At 33.5% G+C, this 24,911-nt stretch overlaps 1 protein-coding gene across 4 annotated transcripts; it reads left to right on the top strand.

The window, feature by feature from the left end:
* The first annotated feature begins 2,877 nt into the window (after positions 1-2,877).
* Positions 2,878-24,911, top strand: LOC123708731 (4-galactosyl-N-acetylglucosaminide 3-alpha-L-fucosyltransferase FUT6-like). Of its 4 annotated transcripts, XR_006753647.1 has the most exons (10): positions 2,878-3,328; positions 3,901-4,067; positions 4,877-5,134; positions 7,139-7,384; positions 7,906-8,212; positions 8,891-10,363; positions 11,338-11,570; positions 11,787-11,871; positions 13,893-13,993; positions 24,382-24,911. XR_006753647.1 is itself a non-coding variant. In XM_045659585.1 (7 exons), the coding sequence occupies exons 1-6, from the start codon at positions 3,155-3,157 to the stop codon at positions 13,956-13,958; spliced, it is 1,218 nt and encodes a 405-aa protein (XP_045515541.1). In that variant the 5' UTR covers positions 2,878-3,154; the 3' UTR covers positions 13,959-13,993; positions 14,508-14,535. The 4 variants fall into 4 exon arrangements, 2 of the variants coding, with proteins under 2 accessions (XP_045515541.1, XP_045515540.1); XR_006753646.1 differs by lacking the exon at positions 11,338-11,570; XM_045659585.1 differs by lacking the exons at positions 8,891-10,363; positions 11,338-11,570; positions 11,787-11,871; positions 24,382-24,911 and adding an exon at positions 14,508-14,535.

Here is a 24,911-nt window from a genome sequence, read left to right as displayed (position 1 = left end):
CTTTACGACTGTCTAACGGATTTTCGACCGTCTAAGCGGTCATATTTCGTTACAGACGAAATAATATTTTTTAGAAAACCCCCTCTTGTATTTCAATAAAAACCTAAATTGAACAAAATTGATCTTTTTCAGCCAAAAACACGCTGTCATGTCTATCTACTGTACATTTAAAAATATACTACTTTAATTTCACCAGATTTACGTACTTCATAACTTTTCTTGTACAGCAATAAGATTTTTTTATTTTTAAAGAAAACACTTTTTTAACCGATTGAAGCTATGTATTATTATAACTATATTCTGCGGCGCGGATGAGTACGATGCGTCTAAGACGAGGCCACCATGAATCACTGTACAAGAATGATTCCTGTAGATGGCCCTTAACTAGGTTGATCGTATTCGGTGGGACACCAATATTTGATAGTTGCCGCCATATGCTGCTCCATCTCACCGTATTATGGTACCAGCACGAGAGTGCCACGAAGAATGTTAAAGACCACTTGTTCTACGCGAAAGATAAGAAAAAAGAAGAAAACCGTCGAACCTCGACGGTGCCAGACTGGTTTTCAAGCAAATAATAATTTTACAAAAACCTTGCATGGTGAGAGCCAACCTCTCCAATTGCTGCATTGGCTTAGCTCACCTTTCTCGGGCACCTTTAAGAAGCCTACTGTTTCAATCCTCCAGAAGCTGCTCGATGGTCCAGATTTTGTCGATTAGAGGTGTTAGCGTATCGACGGTCATAGTCATGTCCACTTGCAACATTTCTAGAGTTATAAGGTCTAAACCTGGCGGTGTGCCGGTCTTTAGAGCCATGGAGTTAATAGTGAGTCATCAATACTTTTAGTCCACATCAAGTGTCATTTCACGCGCTGAGATAGATGTATTTAAATCTCTAGGGATGGCTAGTGTATAGTTCCAACGTATTTCAGGTCTTCATCCTGATTTTCCTTACTACTAAACAATTTCTGCCAACTTCGCTTAAACCAAGTATTTTCAGATTGAATAATTGCTGCATCTGTCTGTCTTTTTCAGACAAGCAGGAGGTTAACCTCCTGCTTGTCTGAAAGCAGTCCCCTAGTCCGGTAATGGAGCTGACACTTAAAATCTCCCAAACAAGCTCTAGTGAGTGGATTCTGTTTTAAGGCGCAGAATATTCTCCTTTTGCCTTGCATCCTAAGCTGAGCTGAGGTCAGTACGAGTCACCCACACTCTAGTGGGCAAGCGAAGCGTGGCTACAACAGATCCCAGAGTGGATGACTAAAATGTGGGTGACTCGTACTGGCCGAGGTTCTCCTTACATTAGTTAATCTCACCTCACAGTAATAAATAATGTTACTGTAAAATATGCGAATGACTTATATGTAGCAATACTGTACGTTAAAGACAGACTAAAAATCGCTGAATAGGTTATAACTATCTATATGAACAGCTGATAGTATCTTAAACTTATGACACATTACTAAGACATCAACTTCGTCTAAAATTAAAACGTAAAAACAGGATGCCATAGTCATAGACTGACAACTTCAACTGTCAATATAAATTCCCATAGCCTAAGGTGGATTTTATAATCTGTAGACTGTAACGTAACATAATTGATAATGGATTTAGGATTAAGTGACGCGTCCTAATTTATTATATCATTTTAAAATTGGTTATCATGTATATTTAAGGAGAATTTTATGTAAATCTTCCTATATATTTCATTAAGTAATTTGTATTTTTATATATATTTTATGGTTATTATGGGCATATAAGGCAAACTAAAATAAGTATACTATATTTAGTATTAAGTAAATATTAAGTTATTTTTTTATTTTCATACGAGCTCAAATTAACAATATTTTATTTAAATTTACTAGTTACCGACAGATATTCTCGAATCTGTCTAAGAACTATTTATATCTATAACAATGTGGATAAATGTTTATTCTTAATAACACTGATGTTACTTGCTAGCTATGTAAACATTAAGATATTTCCCTTCTGATATGAACTTGGCTGCAATTCTTAGACGCATTTGTGTGCGATAGATAAGTTTGGACTTTCACAAATTGAAAATAGTAAAAATAATAGTATATAATTGACGTATTATAAATGTTTAAAATCACACACAATATCAACACAAATTTTGAATACTTTTGTAATTCAAAATTATAACAAAACTAATTATAATAAAAATAATTAGCTTGTCTTCCATATAATTGTACAGTATACACTCTACATAGCACCCACTCTCAATAACGACAACAATTAAGTAATAAAGTTAAGTTGCTAAAATTTGTAAAAACTGCGCAGTTGTGTACGTTCTTTTGTCGCTTTATTATCCTAGCCCGCAATAAACTTGACTGTCGGCATCATGCAAAGGAAGTTTCTAAGAAATTCGTTCTTTTGTTTACATATTGGGATTGCTTGCACGTGTAGACTGTTGTTGACCATGACTATTAAGTAGGAGTTATGGAGTAGCTATAAGTTTTACTTCTCTACATTTAACGACAGCTCTATAATGCCATAAAATACACAGTCCCTTCAGTGTCGTTATATAGAGTTTACACATTATATAGATTTGAGTCCTTTGATGTAGTAATAATACTTTTTTAGTTACTTTTAATAAAAGTGATTAAAAGTAAGGCTAATTATTAAATGCAATGATAATGAGTCGGAAATATATATAAAGTGTTAGCTGATATCTACTAATTAAAGTTAAGTAATACATATTATATCAATATGTATTACTGAAAGAAAATTTGTTGATAATATCTAATAAGATATCTTATCAGATAATCATGTTATTTTAACGAGTTATTCATCAAATAATAATTAGTCGTTACGTAGAGAAAAGATTGTTTAGATTACAATATAGAAAGATATTACAACTAGAACGCAGATCGTCATGTAAAGTCTGCGTAGTGTCACGCAAAGATGATCAAATTTATAGAATACACATTAAACTTAGTGTTTGTTAAATATTACTAAAATATTAGATAGGCTTTTAAATGTGATTAATAAGAATATAAAGATCAAAATCGTCAAGTTGTGAAGTGACATACAAATGAAAATAATGTTTTACAATGAACCATTATGTATTTAAATGTGATCACTATCAGTTTAGTGTAGTCATTACCGGTAAAACCCGAGTTATTTAAATAAAATGTTATTTAAATTAAAGAAAAGGAGTGTACTGTGTAACATATTAATTGTAACATTATTTAGTATAATTATAGGAGGAGCGTATTTAGGCAAGGTTTATAAATTAGATACAAAATATTATAAGGAATATGATACACACGATGTGGTAGTTAAAGGATTTTTAGAACAGAGACAGGTAAATTCTTTTATAAACACAAATCTAAATATATAAATCTAATTACCTTAAACAGTTGGATTTTGATGAATTTTTGAAGTGAAACTTCTTTATCGGGGTTGGAAAAAAAAATATCGTCACATTTTTCCGTTACGTGCCATCTTTTTCTTCTCCCTACCACGGTTGATTTGAAAGAATTCGAAGCCATTAATAACAAACATATATAATAACGATAACAATGATAACAATAAATCTATTACAATTAATGAAATTCTGTAATAATCTTAGTAGTAATAAAATAAAATGAAAAAAATTGTATTCATGTCTATGATAATAGAAGCCTTTCGTTAAGCCTTATCTTATTTTATTTTATTTAACCAATTTATGTAAAGTTGCATGTAGTAGATCATTTTTTGAAAAATAAGGTCATAAAAAAGTTTCACTTGTACACTAGTACACGCACACATTTTTTTGTGTGTTCATGTAGCTTTCAGAATGGTTTAGATTTATAGGTACTTAGATTTTTGTTCCTCGATGTTTTATACGTTCGTTTTCACTGTTTTAATTTGTTTACTTTGTGACTGGCTTTTTAGAGTTGGAGGACGTCTAATGTGGGGTCTTTGTTATTTAAATTTCAATTTGCAAATGACATAATGCAAAACAATACACTTGGAAGAGAGAACAAAAGGTTTATTGTTTTAATATGGAAATACTGGGACTGGCTAAAGAATCGTCACATTTATAGTTTTGATAACGAACGGTTAGTATTATAGACGACATTGGCAATTATTTGTTGTAATACCAGGTGTTTTTGAAGAAAAAAAGCATCTGTTGCGCCGGGAAATCAGGACTTACCTACTCAATTTTGAGTTTATTCCAAGGAGATCAGTGATAAAGAACTATATTGAAATTTCATACAAAATCGATACCGGCGCAGTTGAGGCGCGTTTGAGTGAAAAAGGGTTCGGGTTTTTATAGTTGGTAAAAATAATTAAGCCAAATCGCGGTAATGACGATAAAAACTTAGCTCAGTCACATATATGACAAGAACGTATTGGATTTTGGAGTCATAGTATTCGCTCGTTGTTGACTCCAAATTTTTCTTAGACTGATTCACTGATGATGAAATATTTTAATTAATCTCTTAATTAAATCACGACAAATATATTTTAAAGTACGTGATAAACGTTTTATCTTTAACTATCTCAAAGCACCGATAAAATTACGCGATAGTTGTGTCCTTCAACCTTTTTACGGTAATAAATATACGCATATGCTCTATAGTCATTGCTCTATTTTGTGTAATTTTTCCTTTAAAGGATTTTCCACAAAGACAATCACGATAAGCAAAAAAAGTGCCTTATAATGTTTCAAGGTCACTACGTTATTGAAGTCTAAAACAATTGTATTATTGAGTAAGTATATGAGCACATCTGTGTTGATAAATCGATAATCGACAAGCTTAAAAGTAAATTAACTATTAACTCATCCTTGACTTGATATATGTAAATGTATGTAATAAATAGTAGCTCAGATTTATCTCTTGTAATTTACTTCTATGTAATTCAGTTTAAGGGAGCCCGTCCCACTAAAGCAGTGCAGCGTGAAAAACTGCTTTTTGACAGGAGATGATAAGTACTTGGAATCAGCTGACGCTGTCGTAGTACACATACAACACGGCGTGTTTCCTAACACTTCGAAAAGAAATAAAAGGCAGCGGTGGATATTTCTCAACGACGAATCTCCCATCAATGCGTTTTCAATGGCGAAAGTTAAACCAAAGCTAGAAGACCTGAAAAATATTTTTAATTGGTCCATGACGTACAGGTATGTGTAATTTATGTTAATTAAACTATTTTTCGTGACCAATTAGTCACTTTTAATTATCTAGAATTACAAATTATTATGTAAATACTACGTATATTAGTTCGAAGTTCTGGTGGACGAAAATACTACGTTTTGTTATGTTCAAAACTACTAAAAACATAAATAAATAATAATATTAATGTACAGAAAAATAGATGCATAAATGTGACAAGGTATGTGTGACGGTCACAAGATTTCCCCTTATAGAGTGACAAGTGGCAGTGAGTAAGAATATTCTTATAACAAAATCATTTCGTAAAATTCTTCCGAAAAGAACGTCCACGTTTCAGCCTTACTTTTTAGGTTATTATGAAAGTTAGGTGTAAATTTGGCACATCCATTAAATCTGATATCGTTTGAAAATTGAGTTGGCAAGTGAACTAGGAGCTGATGCTTTAAGCTTGGATCGACATCTCGGGTCCAAAAGGCCATTAATGGATTTTGTAATAGCAATGCAGTCAGAGCTCATCTTTGTAATAAACACTGCCTTTTTTATACGAAAAATTTAACTGGGAAATATTTTTTGTAACGAAACAATACGAAGTCTGTAATTTACATCAAATTTTTGGAAACCTATTTTTTATATTATTAGTGTTCAGATTTGTGTATCTGTTTCGTGATCATTTGTCTAAGAGGCAAGTAAATGTTCAGCCGTTTGTGCCGTTGATTTTTTGAGATCTTTACGATGTTTTCTTTCACCGTATGAACGAGAAACGCATTCACATAGAAAATTCTCTAGTGCACAGCCGGGGTTTCTAAGAGATGGGCGACAAATGCTACTGGCCTAATACTAAGCCAAGCTAAGGCTATACCTCCCTGTTATGGCTCAGTCAGGAAGTTACATAATAATTGGGATATATATTGTTTAAAGATTTGTATGAGATTTAAAAAAATACGTTTTTTCGTATTTTAGTCGCACTTTACATCCTCGTAAATAAAATAAACCAATCCAATAAGGATTGCTCGTGCGTATTGCGTATCACGTCACATTGATTTACATCTTAAGTGAAAGCCTATATTGGCATATACTGGCTTGCAAGCGAACTATAGTACAATTGTCTGTAATGTTCTGTTTTATTATCGCATTTAAGGGTAAGAGAAATATATTTTGTCAAACAAACGATTCATCCGTCGCCATTACTACAATGGATGCAGGAAAAAACACAGTAGACAATCTTAATCAATTACACGGGAATAAAAATTTAGAAAATTAAACCTGGTAGGTAGAAGTCCTGGTCGCAGACGGGTAGTCTTTGATGAGATTTAGGCACCAAACTACTTTCATCATTCATCCAAACTCAAAGTAATCAAAATACATATATATAAAATACACAAAATAGTAGAAAAAATACATCATAAACCTAACATTTTTTAGCATAGGTTCGCAGTGCGTTGATACAACAACTAACACTTCGTAGCAGGAGACAATATTGTATAGTTATTTATAAACGGAAGACTCTAGGGCTACTCAATTCATTTTAATGTTATATTCATTTTAATAAGAATAAGACAGTTTCATTAATTTAATTATGACGAAAAATTTGCCCATAAAGGTATTCTTAATTAATTATTTTTATGTAAAGGCAGACGTTACAAAAGTATAGTATATAAAGTTGTTATTTTTTTTTAAAATTAATTTATTTTAACGCCCTTTTCCTGAAAGAGTAGGCCAAGACCACCGATCACCACTTGCTACAGTCCTGACTGACTGACTGACTGACTTCTGAAGGGAGGTATCCCTTGCTTATTCCATTTTAAAATATTCATCATGAATGCTCGGTACTTTCAACTTCTCTGGTACCGTCTGAGCTTAGTCGACACGACAAGGCCTTGTCGTACATATCTGGACTAAACTAACGGCTAACCCAACCCGAAACCCATAGAAATTGTTCGTATTCATAGTAATTCTTTAAAATATATAGCATTAACTTTCAAAAGAGACGACATCATAGCATTACTTTTTAGGATCGACGCAGATGTACCAGTCCCCTACGGTCGCACAGTGCCTCTCCATCAACCAATACTTAGCGACATCACAATTAAGTCCCTGTCTGAATTGGTCCCAAATTGGCACATTAAACGCCGTGATAAGCTGGCTTCAATCCTGGTGTCTAATTGTGGGCCATCGAAAAGACTAGAATACTTGCACGAGTTAGAAAATTTCCTACCATTGGATGTGTATGGAAAATGCTCTAAGGATCATAAAAATAGGTAATCTATTCAATTGTTATTATCGACAGCGTGATTAATAGTAATTTTAATTACATTGCTCGCTGTTTTAACAGTAGTTTAATTACGCGGGGATATCGTAATTACATTTAGTATTCGTTTTCAGCTTCTATGTATGTATTACCAATATGTTTTTATTTTTACTTAACACTATTTTAGTAGAAACAATTAACGTACACTTTATCGTAAAAAAATATGGACAATGCGATTCTTGTAAATTCGGTCAGTGTTAAATATAATCGGTCTTCACCGCATTATTAAGTGACCAAAGCAAAGTTTTGCATCTCTGAGCAAATTTCAAACATATGATTAGCAGTAAATTTATGTTTCGTGTGTCGATAAATAATACTATTGAACTTTTTACAACTAACTTAAATTACACAACAATTACATTAAATAATAAAGCTGAAATTTGAATGAAATTTATAGAATAATATTAAAACATTTGAAACACTGATAAAACATCTAACAATAATAAATCTTTTAATAAAATTAAATTTCAGCTGCCCCGGCCACTTCAAAGCCGACTGCAAGGTGACGGGCCAATACTTATTCTACCTTGTGTTTGAGAACTCTCAATGCCGCGAGTACATTACGGAGAAGGTATTCAACAACGCTTATGAAAAGGGCGCAATTCCTGTCATAATGGGACCGAAAAACGATGACTGCGCAAAAATTCTGCCACCCAACTCATTTTTACACGTAGATAAATTCAATGGACCGAACAATTTGGCGGATTATATTACATTTTTAAGTGAAAACGAACACATTCTGCTCGAATACCACCGATGGAGGAATGATTTCAAAGTCGTAAGTGAGCACGGCTATTTCGGAACGAAGTCATTTCATTACTGTCGAGTCTGTGAAGCGTTAAATTATAACGACCAGAGAGTTAGTGTCTATGGTGAAAATGAATTGCGGTCGTTTTTAGATCCCACACTTCTGTGTTCCTAAGAGCATGCTGTGAAACTAAGTTTTAAGTACTTACTTGGAACCTTGGCCACCGAAACAAGAGAACACAATTGCCGATCATGTGCTACCGCTTTTCTACGCCCAACGTAATAAGTGAAACCAAAGCCCAAAGACTACGCTTTCCGTATTTATTGTAAGTTAAGTAATAAATGACAATACAGTGAAAGTTAACCGTGGTAATGTAAATAAAACAGTTTGCCATAGTTATTATGTAAATAAACATTTTATTAACTGTTAATAGCTAAGTATCGTCTTTTTTAACATAGCTTAAACATAGCCTATGTATTATTATTATTTAAACTTATAATTATTTTACATAATTTTAAATTTTTCGGACGTTATGTAAAATAATTATAAGTTTAAAATAATACATAGCTTGAATCCGGTAAAAAAAGTGTTTGCTTTAAATGTTAAAAGCTTTCTAGAAATTTTTAGTATTTGTCATCAACTTCCATTTCCATCCAACAACCAACAATTGTATTGACATGTTATATATAATACACACCTCTTTTTCAGGCCTACGAAAACCCCATTGATCGATACATAAATTTTCCTTATATTGAAATAATCGCTTATGAACCCCTGATTAGCTTCGCAGGCTTTGAATTAAGTCTCTATATAGTATGTAGTGGATGCCCACGATAGGCCTTTAAAATGGTTCGTGAGCTGCAAGTCTACCTCTGAACTTTTTAATAGAGATTGCATATTTTCAAACGTTTCAATTGTTTGCGATATCAGCGCTACGGACTAATGAATAACTACGTACATCAATTTCGTTTAGTAGTACGATGACGTCATTAGAGTTTTCAGGGCAGTAAGTCTTATTGATTTTTCATTAGAAATATTAGTACTAAATCGATTATTAAAACCTAAACATAACAAACAAATATACAGTATTTACAATTTTCTTCACTTACGTAGTAATATTAAATATAATTAAAAATTTATAAAATGATAATTAAAACAAATTTAAAAAACTGCCACGGGGTCAGTGTACCTTTAACGCTGGCAGCATTTCGTTGCTGATTTTCAATACTTAATCGTTAAGTGAGAAAAGCACCAGCTCTGAGGTCACCGGTACTAACTACCAGGTGCTAAGTTAAATCTTTAATTAGTGCCTGTGCACTTGAACCCCATGGCCCAAGAGTCTACTCCAAAGGGGAACAAAATCGAAGTAGGAAGAAAGACTCTTATAATTGTGCCGTTTGATATTTTTATACCGCCTGCTCTGCGGCAGTCCGAGGGAGGAAAGATGGGGCTAACGTGTCTACACAAGTAGCATCACATACCAAAGCCCGTCTTATCTTCGAAGGGATCAAGGACGTCCGGCCGCTTGCCATCGTCTCTAGCGATGCCTGTTGGGTCTAAAATGGCTGGAACATTGACGGAGGCAAAAGCGTGGCGTTGCGAGAATAGCGAGCTCCACTCTTTTGGCAATGTTCAAGGCTATTAGAAATAATATTTAAAGAACCAAAATGTTGAAAATTCGAAAGCAGTGTTAGCCGAGTGAAAACGTGAAAGAACAAGCCTTAGATCCAAAAAAGTCGACGGCGTCTGTCGAACAGAAATACCTAGTGGTCTTGAAGCCAAAGATCACTAAACAAATACAGAAATCAGAAGAATTGTTACTTGGTGTGAAAAGTTATACTTTCTATATGTTGAACCTGTTTTCCTACGTAACCCTTCCCAAGGACGAACTCCTAAGGAATTGCTAAACACATAATGCATGTTAGTCAAAACAATTTTACGTGATAAGATAATCCATAAATACATTTTATTTCCAGAGCTGTTAACGGCTTGATTTGTTCTGCAGCTGTTTTCTTTACGTTCAGCAATAAAAACTCGCTTCCTATTACAGCCCTCATACATTTTAGATATTGCTCCACTTATGTAATCGTTTTTATTACAATACAACCATTGTTGCGTGTAAATTGTGGAACACAAAACACAGGGCTATGTTAAAATAACATACAATTATAATAACTTGGGGTAAGATTCTATGGTACAAATATATTACATATTCACCAACACACAATACAATAATAAATACACCTATAGATTTGTGTGTTTTAATTATTTATTGTGTGTGTTAAAGTATTTAGAGAAAACCATTTTGAAATGTTAGGTACACACATGTATTAACTCAAAATTTCACCCTCATCCTTGATGGCTGGAAGTCGTCCACGGTACCCGCTTCACAATACATTTTCTTTTGCGAACTAGCGTACTGTGGAACGTCGTTAGTTAGGGAGTCTTTTGAGAGATACAACCTTCAACTGTTTAAATAAAGGGCATACTCCTCCCTCAAAAGCCGACAATTCACCCACTAAAATGGATGTCCAATGGTTGCTATGACTGCCCTTTTTACCCGTAGGCTCTTAAAACAAATCATAACAATATTATATATTATTCTTATATGCATTTTCATTCTTTTTGCTTTAACTGATGGATCGTAAGCGATCACTTCTATGCCCCAAAAATATCCTAAGTCAAAATCTTTTACTTACTATCGACGGTTGAAATGTAACGGATGCCAAGTATTCCTGAAATCAATGTCAACTGATTAAAGATAATTTATCTACTATTAAAGGTAATATGAAAGAATTTGAGTGCGTTATAAAATTATTTTCTAAAATAGAAATTAAAACTTTTGCTATACGCTAAGATAAGGAGTGAATACAGCTACCTTGAGATCAAGGTAACAGAGAACAAGGTAAAACATATGTAGATAGGTACATATGTATATGTAAATTACACAACGTTTTACATTTCATGTAGATAACACTCATTTGTTTGTACAAATATGTCACTACTGAAAAAGTGTACTTTACGAATTATGTAGTTTTTATTTTTAATACGCTCTCAAACGACGAATGAAGACAATCAAATACTTATGAAAATGTGTTTGAAAAAGAACGTGTGAAAATGACATGAAAACTTAAGAAGTTCTCGTAATTTCGTAGCACTAACTCCCGACTATTTGTATCGAAAAAGAAGCATGGGCCAACCAAGCATCCGCGAATATACAATGTTAATATATAAATAGCAATTAGGTATTTATATAAAAAAAAACTAAAGAAAATTAAAAAAAAATGTTTGCATTGTCGTCCCCGTCGTTACCACAGAAGGACCAAAATGACGCGTTAAAAATAATCTCCGGTCAAATGAAATAGCAGAGTCCAGTTGTGTCCGGCTGGTGAGTTTTCCATGAGATATATAGCCGACCCTATCGACTGAGTCCCGATTTTTAATCCAGTGATTTATTGCCACGCACCCAACGACTTTTGAATACAATGAATCTTCCTCGACTCTAACAATATTTCTTTTTACGTGACAAAGGTGAGACTTGTAATATTTTATTCTGAAGATACTGGACATTTCTTTAGCATTATCACTAAGTGTGATGTTACAGGTGACAGCTGTCAAATATTTATGAAGAAGAAATTCTAACTTTTCAAAATTCGAATGACTTCGGTGTTTTTTTATGAAATTACAAGGTACGGTGTCTTTTACACATTAATTTGAATACATTAAATATTACGAATTTATTTATTTCGTTAAAACTAAGCAATAGGTCTCCATACGTGATTACGCTATAAAACTCGTTAGATGTAATACAACTTTTTCATAATAAAATGGTAAATCGATTTTTAATAAGTTAATAGGTAACAATTTTAATATAGATAGCATAGGTCCCTATCTATGGGTGGGTATGAATGTTAGGTACATTTAGAAAGCAAAATTAATAAATCATAGCATGTGTAAAAATTGGCATAGCAGTTAAGAACCTTCCACCGCAGGGCGACATGCGACCTGCCTTCAGACGGCCGTTCTGATTTTCGTCTACTAGACTCATTTTGATGTGTCATAATTCCCTTTTAAATTGATTAACCTAATATTTAACGCTAATATTTAAAATTTTATACGATAATTTACTAAATAATTTCAAACACTCATACTTAATAGACCTCTTTAAATAGTCTGTACGTGACTTCCGCAAGATAAGCTCGACGAGTTTTGCGTGAATTATTTGGTTAAATGATAAGCTACTATGGAAAGAGTTAATTTAGATACAGGTGCTATTAAAATAAAAAATGTGCAATAGGGCACAGGCAGGGCTCACCATAGGCTAGCTCTTTGTGCGTAAAGTTCTATATAATAACTAGAAACATCAACAAATAAATGCAAAGTTCTTGCCGTATTTATAAAGAAGTTTTAAGCTACGCAATCAGAAAGTTCAGTATAAACCTGTAGGTGTTCGAGCTGAAAGCAACTTGCTACAATTTTCCCGAGTAAATAAGCATTACCAAAGGGTCTTTGTTTAGAAATAAAACAGAGATGTTTCGGTATTAGAGCCGGAGAGGCTTAAACAGTTTCAATAAGTAAGGTGAAAGGCTACTTATTAGTTCCGAGGGTTAATCGTAATTAAGTTTGACGTAAAGGGAAGTATCTAAGTATTAAGGATTGTATTTTTGTTGTGAGTATTATTTTAATACAGTCAATCCCAATATTGTCGAATTTTAGGATAAGTTTGCGTGACAAATGTAATCAAAAACAATATTCTGTGAATGTGTGTTGTTATGAATGAAATAATTATGAAATGTTTAATACCATTACAATAATACCAGACATGTTTTGAAAATATACCTCACTGAATCGTGTCGAAGAACATTTACCAGGAACCTAGAAAAAATTTGAAGCAAAGCGTCTGTATCTCAGACAAAAGATAATCTTTATTCACTTTGGAAGTCTTAATGCAATCAGGTTTTTAACACAAAGTACTAATAATACAGCTTAAATAAATACAATATTTAAAAAAATATATAATAGTACTTTATTTATAGTCCGCCAATATTTGATTATTATTCCGTTATAAGTCGACAATATAATGGGCTGGATGAATATAATAGGCTGGTTGGATTATTTCAATGGCTCCTGGATACCTTCAGCCAATTAGTGGCTTGAGAGTGCTCCACATGATTAGAGGATAGATATTGTATAAGCCTCTATTATGTGTTCAATATATGGCATATAGTATACGTTTATATGTATAACTACGCAATTGGAGAAACCAAGCTGTTTATTAATTGTATGACTTTCCAAATTACTTCCCTTAATCATAAATGAATTTATTTGCATTGTTTTATCTATCATGCCTCTTTGTCTCTTTCTGTCAAATCCTGTTTACGCTGTCATGATGACAAGAGACAAGTGACAGACGGTGTTAATCCACTTGTAAACTGATATTCGAATATCACATACATTTATAAGCTGTAAATTGCATTTGTGTTAAAAAAAAGTTTCACTAATACAAATTACGCTAGCTAAGAAATATTTCATTTAAAGACTGGGGTTTGAACCAAAAATCGTTATTCACGAAATATACCACGTTTGTTGTTCCGGACATTGCATTTTACTCTCCTAATTCCCTCGAAAAAACTACTTTAAATTATAAAATAATGTTATATTGCAACAAGCGAGCGTATGCGACATTGTGATGCGTTCATTTGCATTGCAGATGTCGCATCAGAACATCTCGCAGCAGGATTTAGCAGGAGCAGATTATGGAACGAAATTAGCATGAAGATTCATCTATAAATATCTTGGGTAACTATAAAGGTATTCAAGACTGTTATAATCAAACAATAAGATTTATTGTATATGAAAAAGTAAACTAAAGCCTGTCGACATAGTGACGATGTTATTTCCTTTAAAAGGGATGATTACATCTGATAACATTATTTGATGAATTCAATGTAAACCAAAAAATAATAATAAAAAATATAGCATGTTTTTCCTGCCTTATTCAGATTCTAAGAATTTCAGAGCACGACATTAATCTTAAAGCTCACGAGAGCAATACTAATGGACAGCTTTTCACACGGCTTTCGTAAACAGAAGTATATATAATTTTTAATATCTGAATTATTAACAGGTAAAAAAAATCAAACGTTCACGATCTCGTAAATAATAGGTCTGTCTGTAGTGGTTTTGTGCGTAATCACTAGAGCGCACCGTAGCATTTTCCCTATGAAAAATAGTTGATGTTCAAGCGATAGAACCTCTGAGTTTTGTGAATTTAAACAATAATTTTTTTAATTTAATTTATCTAAGTATTTTTTTCCTATTCTAGTACTACAAAAGGCTCAGCCTTCTGCGCGTGTGACACGTCTTATATTTTTCTGGTCTCTCATCCCTGAGATTGTTGGTTTGATCCTCGGCTGTGCACCAATGGACTGTCTTTCTCAGTGCGCATTTAACATTCGCTAGAACGCTGAAGAATAACAACGTGAGGAAACCGGCTTGCGCTAGACCTAAAAAGTCGAGGTCGTGCGTCAGGCACAGAAGGCTGATCACCTACTTGCCTATTAGATTAACAAATGATCATGAAACAGATACAGAAATCTGAGGCCCAGACCTAAAAGATTGTAGCACCATTGATTTATTTTATAGGGCCATATAAATTTCAAACTTAGAAATAAAAATGCAGGGTTCATTCTTTCTTTACATACATTACCATTTGTTTTAAAAGCAGCACAATTTTTTTTAAACATTTTTACTCAATGTAATGACTAATTATTATTATTATGACTATGTAGAAAACGGTATATACTGTTTATTTACTTTTTTAATTAGATATTTTAAATAATATAAGTATTACAATATTTTTCGTTATTTTAATAGAAACTTATTAATTACATAAACGCTTGCTTTGTTGATTTCTAACTACAATTTAATTTAAAACGGTTTTCTCTCTTAACTTTTATTCTGATTTTACCGACTTATGTTACGACCTCGCTTCATTACGAGGACTGTTTACCTGAGTTACTAACTGACTCACTTAGTTCAACCTTGTTAACTTAGTTACTAAGCTATGTTCTTACAGAAATGTGAATGACGTAAGAGGAATGTAAAAACTTTCCAGTTTTAATTTTGAATACACGTGTGTTAAACGAAGTGAATTCAATTCACTTGTTTTTAAGTTTAGTATGAAATTTCCAGGAAAATGTTTTGATTAAATAATTTTCTTCTATTTACTTAAGTTTGGGTTGCTTAAAGCCAAAATGTACTTTATGACTTTAACTAGAGATGTGCTGAGTACGTTCTCACTTGTTACGTAACGTACTAGGAATATTTTTATACTTCGGTCAAGTTGTTGTGTTCAAAGGTCAACTTCTTTACTATAGATTACACATAATTAGAAATAATGCAGTGAATTTATACTATATTAGATTCTAGAAAATCACATATATGATATGTACGCGGAGAAAGAAGAAATGGACGCGAGACGCTTGTTATAGGTTTTCCTCGAACATATTTTATTGGTTGCTTGCATGTAGTCGCTCGTTATGAAATAGGCCACCACTTGCTTTTAAAAATTCTACGTACATTTACTATCATTTTATTTTTAGGTGAAAATAAGTGTCAATAAATTTTCGCGCCAAAAACCCATTGACACTTGGCACGGGCATCAATAACGGGTCGCTATTGTTGCACTCTGTAGCTATGTGCTTATATTTTTAATTTCATGAATAAATTATATAATTGAACTGAGTAATACACCCAAACCTTCGCTACGCTAAATACATAGTGTAGTGTAATAGTGTGCACTAGGTGTACTCGCAACTCTATTTTAAATTTTGCAAGAATGCAAGCAATTTAATGAGTAGGCTAATAGTTTTTTTAATTAAATAATTAAGTGTTTAGCATTGAGACATGAAATATTTTACTAAATAAGGCACCCAGAGTAATAAGTCGAGTTAATTAGAGGGCTAGAACGCATTACAGGCGGGCGGGCAGCTAATGGCTGCTATTATATGAATACGTCTTCATTAGAACGGACTACAGTACCAGACTACACAGTTAGTTCGCCGTTGCGGTCTTTCATTAAATAATTCTCTCTTTAAACATTTATAATATGTATTAATATGAAATTCGACCAACGTAATACATTCGCAATCCTTTTTCATATTGGAATCAGGGTTGTAAAGACTGAGTAAACCGTGTTTTTTATCACATTAGAGTTGACGTGTTATAGTCGCAGAATTAGTAATGATGTAAAATATTAAAAACAAAGGTCGATCGCCTTTCCTTTTTGTAGTATTCATAAGTAATTTAAGTAAGCCGGTATAGACCTAAGTAAAGTCTCTATATTATGCCCAATTTTAAAACATCATTAGATAAGATATACAAAGATACGTAAGGAGATACGCAAGATATTTATTTGATCGAACATTTGTTTTTATATTTATTTTACTAAGGCGAATTTGACAAGATCTAGAAACGACTATATATGTCGATTATTTGAAATAATGCCCTAAACTAAAAAAAACACTTGTTTAAAACACCTACCACCAACCTGCCCACCTTGAGGAGGAACTACAGCATGTAAAACAGGTTCTACACCGAAACAAGCTGCGCATCCCCCGGCTGCATCACAGAAACAAAAACAAGACACAAGCAGTTCCCCGTCAACCAGCCTACCTGCCATATGTAAAGGGAGTTACAGATAGAATTAGCCGGATCCTAAAACGAGCTTCTATTAAGACAATTTTCAAGCCGCACAAGAAGATTCAGCAATTCCTAAGACCACTCAAAAGTAACACCCCGTTGCAAGATGCAGCTATATACAAACTGAATTGCGACTGTGGCCTGTCTTACATAGGGCAAACTAAACAGCAGACTCAAAGAGCACATTGCAGACATAAGACATATACGACACACAAAATCAGCAGTCTGTGAACACACACTAGATAGGCCTAATCATTACATACGCTTTGACCAACCGAAAGTACTTGCGAAAGAAAAAAGATTGTTCCCAAGATTGGTATGCGAAGCCATTGAAATGAAAAAGCACCCCAATTTCAATAGAGAAGACGGTCTAAAATTATCAAACACTTGGGATCCAATAATATCCAAATTAAAACCCGAAGACAAACAATCCGCGAAAACAGAGGACACCGTGAGTCATTTTTGCAAAAACCCGTCTCTTTTAGTCGATACCAACTTCGGGGCAATAAATACAGATAAAACAACTTTCTCTGCAGCTGTGATACTTTTGACATTTAACACCTTTCGTCTTCAGTCACTGTGACCACGCACAATGAAAAGTACGCGAAACGTCGGAAAAAATTTAGAATTTAGAATTATGTAAATAACTATTAATTTTAAAAATAATACATAGCTTTAATCCGTTCAAAAAGTGTTTTTCTTAATGTGTAAAAGCTATTTTAACAAAAGACAATTCTAAATAAATATCGGTTTTATTACAATTCCATCACCTTAAAATCAAGTGACACACTCAACTCTCCTCATAATATAAAACCAAAGACAATTTGTGTAATAGTTGCATCACACAAATTACGTTAATTAGTCTTCTCAGAGCAATCATAAAGACTTAACACGAACTAAGCATCGTTAACAGTTTTCAAAGACCAAAGAGCGTATGTGATAAAGTGAATATAGCAATTTGCTTTCAAACTTGCATTTCCAAACGTTGAATTATATCGAATGCTTTATAAAATATAACAGAGGAAATGTAAGGAATCACCACTATGTGGAACCAGCTGCCTACTGAAGTATTTCCGAACCAATTCGACTTAGGGTTCTTCAAGTAAAGAGCGTACCAATTCTTTAAAGCTCCGACAGCGCGGTTGCCTCCTGGCAGTGCGAGTGTCTATGGGCCGCGGCATCACTTAAGACCAGATGAGCCTCCTGCCCGTTTGCCTCCTGTAACTTAGAAAAAATCATAGGTATAGCTACAGAGTAGAGAGAAAAGTTTAAGTTAAAAATACTGAACTGATCTTTACATATAAAAAAATGAATCCCTTTATCCACGTGAACGGCTGGACCGATTTCGCTAATTATTTTTTGTTGTGTGTTTGTTATTGTCAGGAGAAAGTTCTTATCAAGAAAAAATTAAGACAATTGCGTAGAAAATTAGAAAATTTTATAATACTTTTGTTGTTTTTTTTCAGTGAATATCGCTTTTTCAATTCAAACTTTTTACAAGTAACCTTATGGCATTTGACATAAGATCCTGCAAATATCGAAACAAATGCTTCGATCGGAGTTATTATATTGATAATATACATATAAAATAATTACAGCCGCTAATTGTTTGTGGCATTAATCTTGAAAATCCATGTTTTTCACATGGCCAAAACGTCGGCTGTTCCCATGTCGGAATACCAACAAAACTATTTATATAAGCGCCAGAAAACCAAAAAAAGAATGTTGCATATCCTAAAGCAGTTTTAGTTATCTATACCAATTCGAAATCAGTATTCATAGTTAAGACAGGACAACGTCCGTCAGGTCCGTTTTATATAATAAGTTTTATATAATAACCAAGGGATTGTTTATTAGAAATAAACTTAGGTAAATGTAAACTTTGTGAAACTAGAATAAGTCAATATGGTTTTACTTTCTTATACTTTAAATGCTTATGTTATATGAGTACAAATGAAAACAAACTATTTATTTTAATTAGGCTTATTAAAATGGCACTTTTGAAAGACAAAATTAATGCAACCACCGACAACGCACTCGCGAGCCCTCTGGCATTGAGTGTCCGTGGGCGGCGGTATCACTTAACATCAAGTGAGCCTTCTGCCCGTTTGTTCTATAAAAAAAAAAGATAAAAATATTTAAAAAAAATTACTAGTTGTATTCTAAAATCTTTTAAAATAGTTTTAACAATATTTTGTATACATTGATTTGATTATATGTACCTAGAACAAAAAAACTACTATACTAAAACAAGACACTTGGTGTTATATAAATATTAACAAATACAACAAATAGATAACATATTAACAAATATTTCAATTATAGATTTTATATTAATTTCTTACAATACTACCGTAATTATTTAACTTGTAACAATTATGAAACGAATAAATTACAACGGCAAAGCTTAATCTTCAAAATGAATGTAAACAATAAGATCAATTTTGTTAAGAGGTTCAAGTAGATAAAGTGACCGAAAACAAAAGGGTAGCCCATAATATTGCTTGAACGCGTTTAGAAATTCAACGAAATATTTCATATTTTAGCAAAACAACATTACTCAGTGAGGCTTATGGATATTAAGCTCGTTATTTGGAAATTGAAATAAGGTTTTAAAATGAACGCTGACGCTTTATTGAATTTGTTTAATTAACGTTGAATAATAAGCGAACACTACGAAAACGTAAGAACAGTTTAATACTAAAAGAATTTATAAAGGACCCAGTCCTCAAATAAAGCATTAGACCTTTTTTTAAGGATCCATTATAACCCTTACAGAAAAGGTCCGTGGGAGGCCCGGACACGTCTTAACGGAGCCGAATGATCCAATCACCGTGGCTAATAACAACTTAAAAGCCGCCCGCGCGGTAAAGCAGAATCAAAATAGGGTAAAAAAGCATCTTCACCGCAGAAGACCTTTACTTCGTACTTCACTCAGTCCAGGGAGCTCCCGTCCGTACCTTCAGGCGATTGACGAAGCCCAGGTCCAAGTCTCCCTTGCGCTAGTCGCAGTAAAAAGCTTATTCCGGCTACGCTCGATAAAACAGCCCGAACTGAGGCCAGCGAGATTCGATTGAAGAAAAGTATAAACATTCTGTGCATTTACTAATAGAAGAAACTGTAGCGACCCAAATATACGTATGCAATCACTGCGATGACGTCATACTTCTCTTCGTCATACTTCAACTTCTCGGCCAGTCACGTGGTTAGACTGGTCAAGGATTCTTACTTCAAGGAAGAGCAGACTCCTCTACAAATGTGTATAAACTACTGGTATGCGAGTATCATGAACATGATCGATTTAAATAAAAACAAGTGACACGCAATAAAGGTTCGCATTTTCTATGAAAAAGGTTTCTGTAAATCTTAAGAGAAAAAGAGCTATATTCAACATTTCAACAATATTCATGAAATCTCCCAAATGTACGGTATATTTGGTTGTGACCTCCAAGCGTGACTTGTTTTATTTCTGCTCCTTTTGCCCTTTTTCGCGGTAACTTTCTTAAACTGTTTCATTTGAGCGGAACGACGTCGTCACAGAAAAATATTAAGTAAAATATCTTTCATAGAAGGCGATGCCGAAATATTTTTCCTAATAAAATATTTTATTTCGTACGTATTAAATTTGATGTATTATTGTATATAGTAAACTACCTATAAATTATGTAGCAGACATTTTTGCGTGAGTATAATTTTTACGTCATTCTCCTAAACTAATTAAAAATGAAAACTCATAGTAATAAGTAATTATTTTTATCTTTTGTGCATCGGAGGAAACGTCGCGTCATGCAGCCCCGTGTCGAATGACCCCTGACATTTAATTTTGTATTATTTTTTTTTTGAAAGGGATCTCGCTGTTGGCCTTAAGGGCCTTTACAGCTCAGCTCGGGCTGTTTTGGCGAGCGTAGCTCGGCCATAATGGCGTTTTATCCCGCGGCTAGCGCAAGGGCGTGAGGCTGTGAGACTCGAACCTCGACTTGGGCCGTCGCGGGGTGGTCAATCGCCTGAAGGGCAGGACGGAAGCTCACTGGAGTGAGCGAAGTGCGAAGTAAAGGTCCTCGCCTTCCCCGGTGAAGGCGGTTTTTTACCCTAATCTGTGATTGGCTATTTTTATTATTATTATTGGCCGCGCGGGCGGCTTTTAATTTATTGTTCGCTACGGTAATTTGATCGTCCTGATCCGTTAGTTTGTGTCGGGGCCTCCTACGAGCCCTTTTTGTCGGGAAGGGGTAATAGTTCCGTAGATGTAAATAAAGGTTTCGTTACTCAAAAAAATGTATTAGGGACGTTTGACCCCTTGTAAGCTGTAGACTGCAGACCATTTTTTACGAACTCGGTATTTTGACAGTACCAAGTTTATATATTCTTGAAGCAGTTATGACTGCAAAAAGCATCAAAAAATATTTAAAACATTCAAAGAAACTTACCTTTATATACCGAGGGATCCAACTGTGGGTTTCTGCATGGTCCACCACGATGTATGCAAAAAAAAATTACGCCATGGCTATAAAACTATTTAATCACCTTCCCAGAAGTTATAAATCACTGCCGTGTAAATATTTCAAGGGTAAGGTAATTAAAATTTTAATTTGAACCATAAACCATAACTTAACTTTAATATTATTTTGTGTTCTTATTATAAGACATTGTAATGATTGATATGACATTTGCATGCCTATTTATATATGACTGATTGTGCGGATATTTGTAGTTGATCGATCGAACCACTGTACCACTATCTTGGCAAATAAATGATTTATTATTAATGAATTGTAAATCTGTAATTTCCTATTACTAATTTGTACGTTATACTTTTACTACGTAGTATAAAGCTAACTAGAAGCTTTATAAGAATAAAGTGTTTCTATGGGGTATTGTGGTAAGACGTAATATAACCACTATTCACTTTAATTGCGAGGAAAAATGCGCCGCGATATTAGTTAGCTCTGCATATAACGGTACATCGTAAAAGTTTACAACCAAAGCACTACTCCTGCTGTTATTACGGCCGAGTGCTTCTGTGACTGCAATAAACTGTATATATGTGATATAGATGTACAATCCGTATTGACACGTTTTGATACAATTGTTTGAACAATTTGAAAGAGGTGTTTTTCAATTTTAACAAAAAGCATTGTGAAGTGCGCCTCAGTGTCTAGCAAAAAAAAATACTTGTAAAAACTAAAATTGGAAGTATGATATTTTTATTGTATCGAATTAATTGTTTTTATTTTTATAAAATTTATTTTCACCATAATTGTCATGTGTTTTAGATGATATACTGTTGATTATATATTATGTGGTGGACTTATAAATAGATTGAAAGAAAACAATTTTTTAACCGGATTAAAGCTATTTGTATTATTATAAACTTATAATTATTTAACATAATTTTAAATTTTTCCAACGTTTCGCGTGCTTTACAGCGTGCGTGGTCACGGTGACTGAAGACAAAAGGTGTTGAAAAGGTTTCGGAAAAAAATAAATTTAAAATAATTATAAGTTTATAATAATACAAATAGCTTTAATCCGGTAAAAAATTGTTTTCTTTCAATGTGTAAAAGCTATGTTAACCAAAGACAATATTATAAATAGATGTAGGATGCCCCCGATGATCTCTATGGCCTGTAAATTGGTTTTTGAGCAATAAAAAAAGAACCCTATCGTAGATCACTTGAGAAATTAGTAAGCAATTTTATTGTTTATTTCCACGACCAATTTACGTTTAACACGACATACAGCAATCTGGCCACGAATAACTCGAAGTTGCTCGATCGTTGATTGATCAATTCATGAAATGACCAGCTATAAGCCGTTTTGAGTTGGCTTGATTGGCATCGATAAAATGCTAGCCATTTTATGAAATATTATAATTGTATTAAATGTTCGTAAATGACTATATTGATAACTATTTTATAAACGTTGGAACATTTTGTTATAATCGATACTTTCCTAATTGTGTAACATAACGTATGTATGACAAAATAGCATCACGTAAGTGATTACGTACGTAACAAAAGTGATTTTGTTTTGATTTTTATAATTTTACTAATATGTTAGCGATTGTTATGATTACTTGAGAAAACGTTATTATCGAGTCAATTGACCGTTGATTTTATATTATTGTTTTTGGATTAAGATTTCTATAATTATTCTAAGAACCTTAATTTAATTTATTGCAATTTGTTTTGTTATTATGTAATTATAACATAACAGTATTGTTTTATAGTTTGGAATCGTTACTAAACGAATAAAAATACGAATATTGTTACGACCAATCCGAGCAGAGCAAATTCCACCTGGCGCCATCTTGTGAAAGTGGATGCAAAGAGTGCGTACAAAGAAAGAAAAAAAGCTACCTATTGAGTATGCAGTGGAAATGATGTGATGAGAGGTTGGCCTGAGTTGGGTCCCTGAATCATTATAATTGAAGTTAATAGTGTTACTTATAGTATTAAAAACAATCTAAATTTAAAAAAAAAGGAATCACATTTCATCCACATGACACCCACTAAACCGGTTATGACGATGCCAATCGATGGAGTGACGATACGTCTCTGACAAGAATATTTAATGAATGATTTAAGTTAAGCGAACTTCATATTATGAGATCAACGAAAACACGAATGTGAAACCACAGTGTAGATCACACAATAAAATTGAATTTACTATATCTGTGGTGAATAATGTTCGCAGACAAAACCTATATACTGTCAGATACAATGTTGTCGACATCTCTCTAAATGTCAAATATGATTACCGACATTGACAGCTTTGATTACTAGGCCACAAAGTGTCTTTCGTGTGGAAACTATAAATGAGATTTGCTCAGGGATGCTTCAATTACTCGTAATACATCAAACGGAGGAAATTTGATATTTTCAAGCAAGTGAGCATTCGTGTAAACTAAATCTATCTTGCTTCAATTAACCTTGATATTAATAACACTGTACGTATTTATAATTAGGCAAGTTGTACCTCGTGCTTCAATAAATATGATATATTTATAATAAGTAAAGAATTAATGATTAAGGAAGACATTTTTGAGGATTCGTTTCGTACACAATCAGTATTTTCTACCTGAATAAATGTTTGCAAGGGAAGATACAAACCCAAGATAATTATAATTAAAATACAAGTTTAGATTAATTTAGCAGTGTTGGCCTGCTGGCTTCAGTGTCTGACTCTCATCCCTGCGGTCATTGGTTCGATCCCCGGCTGTGCACTAATGGATTTTCTTTTTTGCGCGCATTTAACATTCGCTCGAACGGTGAAGGAAAACATCGTGAGGAAATCGGCTTAGGCCTTAGACCCAAAAAGTCGACGTGCGACCATGAAACAGATACAGAAATCTAAGGCCCAGAACCTAAACGGTTGTAACGTTATAACTTTTATAATAAAAATTAGACACGTCTATGACAGCTTCAACGATACAAAAGATTGTTAAAATAGTTAATTAACGACTGATTTTTTAACATTTTTGATTGTATTTACAGGGTGCTCCAATAACTGCCGACTCCTTATCAGCGGACACAAAATTAGTTTTAGAAGAAGTAACTCGAGTACTTAACTTGGAGAAAGTGTTGCCATGCTACAAAAATACGGTGTCAGTGAGTTGTTTGCGTGCGATACGTCGTCAATTGACTTTCTTTCTATGTGTGCATTTAACTCGCTCCAATGCTGAAGGAAACCCGCTTGCCTTAGATCCAAAATGTCAACGGCCTATGTCAGGCATAGAAGGGTGATCACCTACTTGACTATTAGATTAGCAAAAGATCATGAAACAGATACCAGGCCCAGACTTAAAAAGGTCAGACAACGCCATTGATTAATTAATGAATTAGGATTACTTTAAACACTGACTTGGGTATTTAAAACCCATACAGAGAATCTGTAAACCTAAATTGTGAACCTGTAGTGAGTATCACCAAAACTTGGCAAACATCAGACAGTAAAAGGTGCTAAGTTTCCTCATTGTGTAATTAATTAATACACTTTTGCAATACTAGTTTATTTTTGAACTAGA

This window comes from Pieris brassicae, chromosome 4 (genome assembly GCF_905147105.1).
Source record: "Pieris brassicae chromosome 4, ilPieBrab1.1, whole genome shotgun sequence".
In the NCBI taxonomy this organism is placed as follows: domain Eukaryota; kingdom Metazoa; phylum Arthropoda; class Insecta; order Lepidoptera; family Pieridae; genus Pieris; species Pieris brassicae.
Note: the sequence above shows the minus strand (reverse complement) of the source record. Positions and strands in the feature narration are given on the sequence as shown.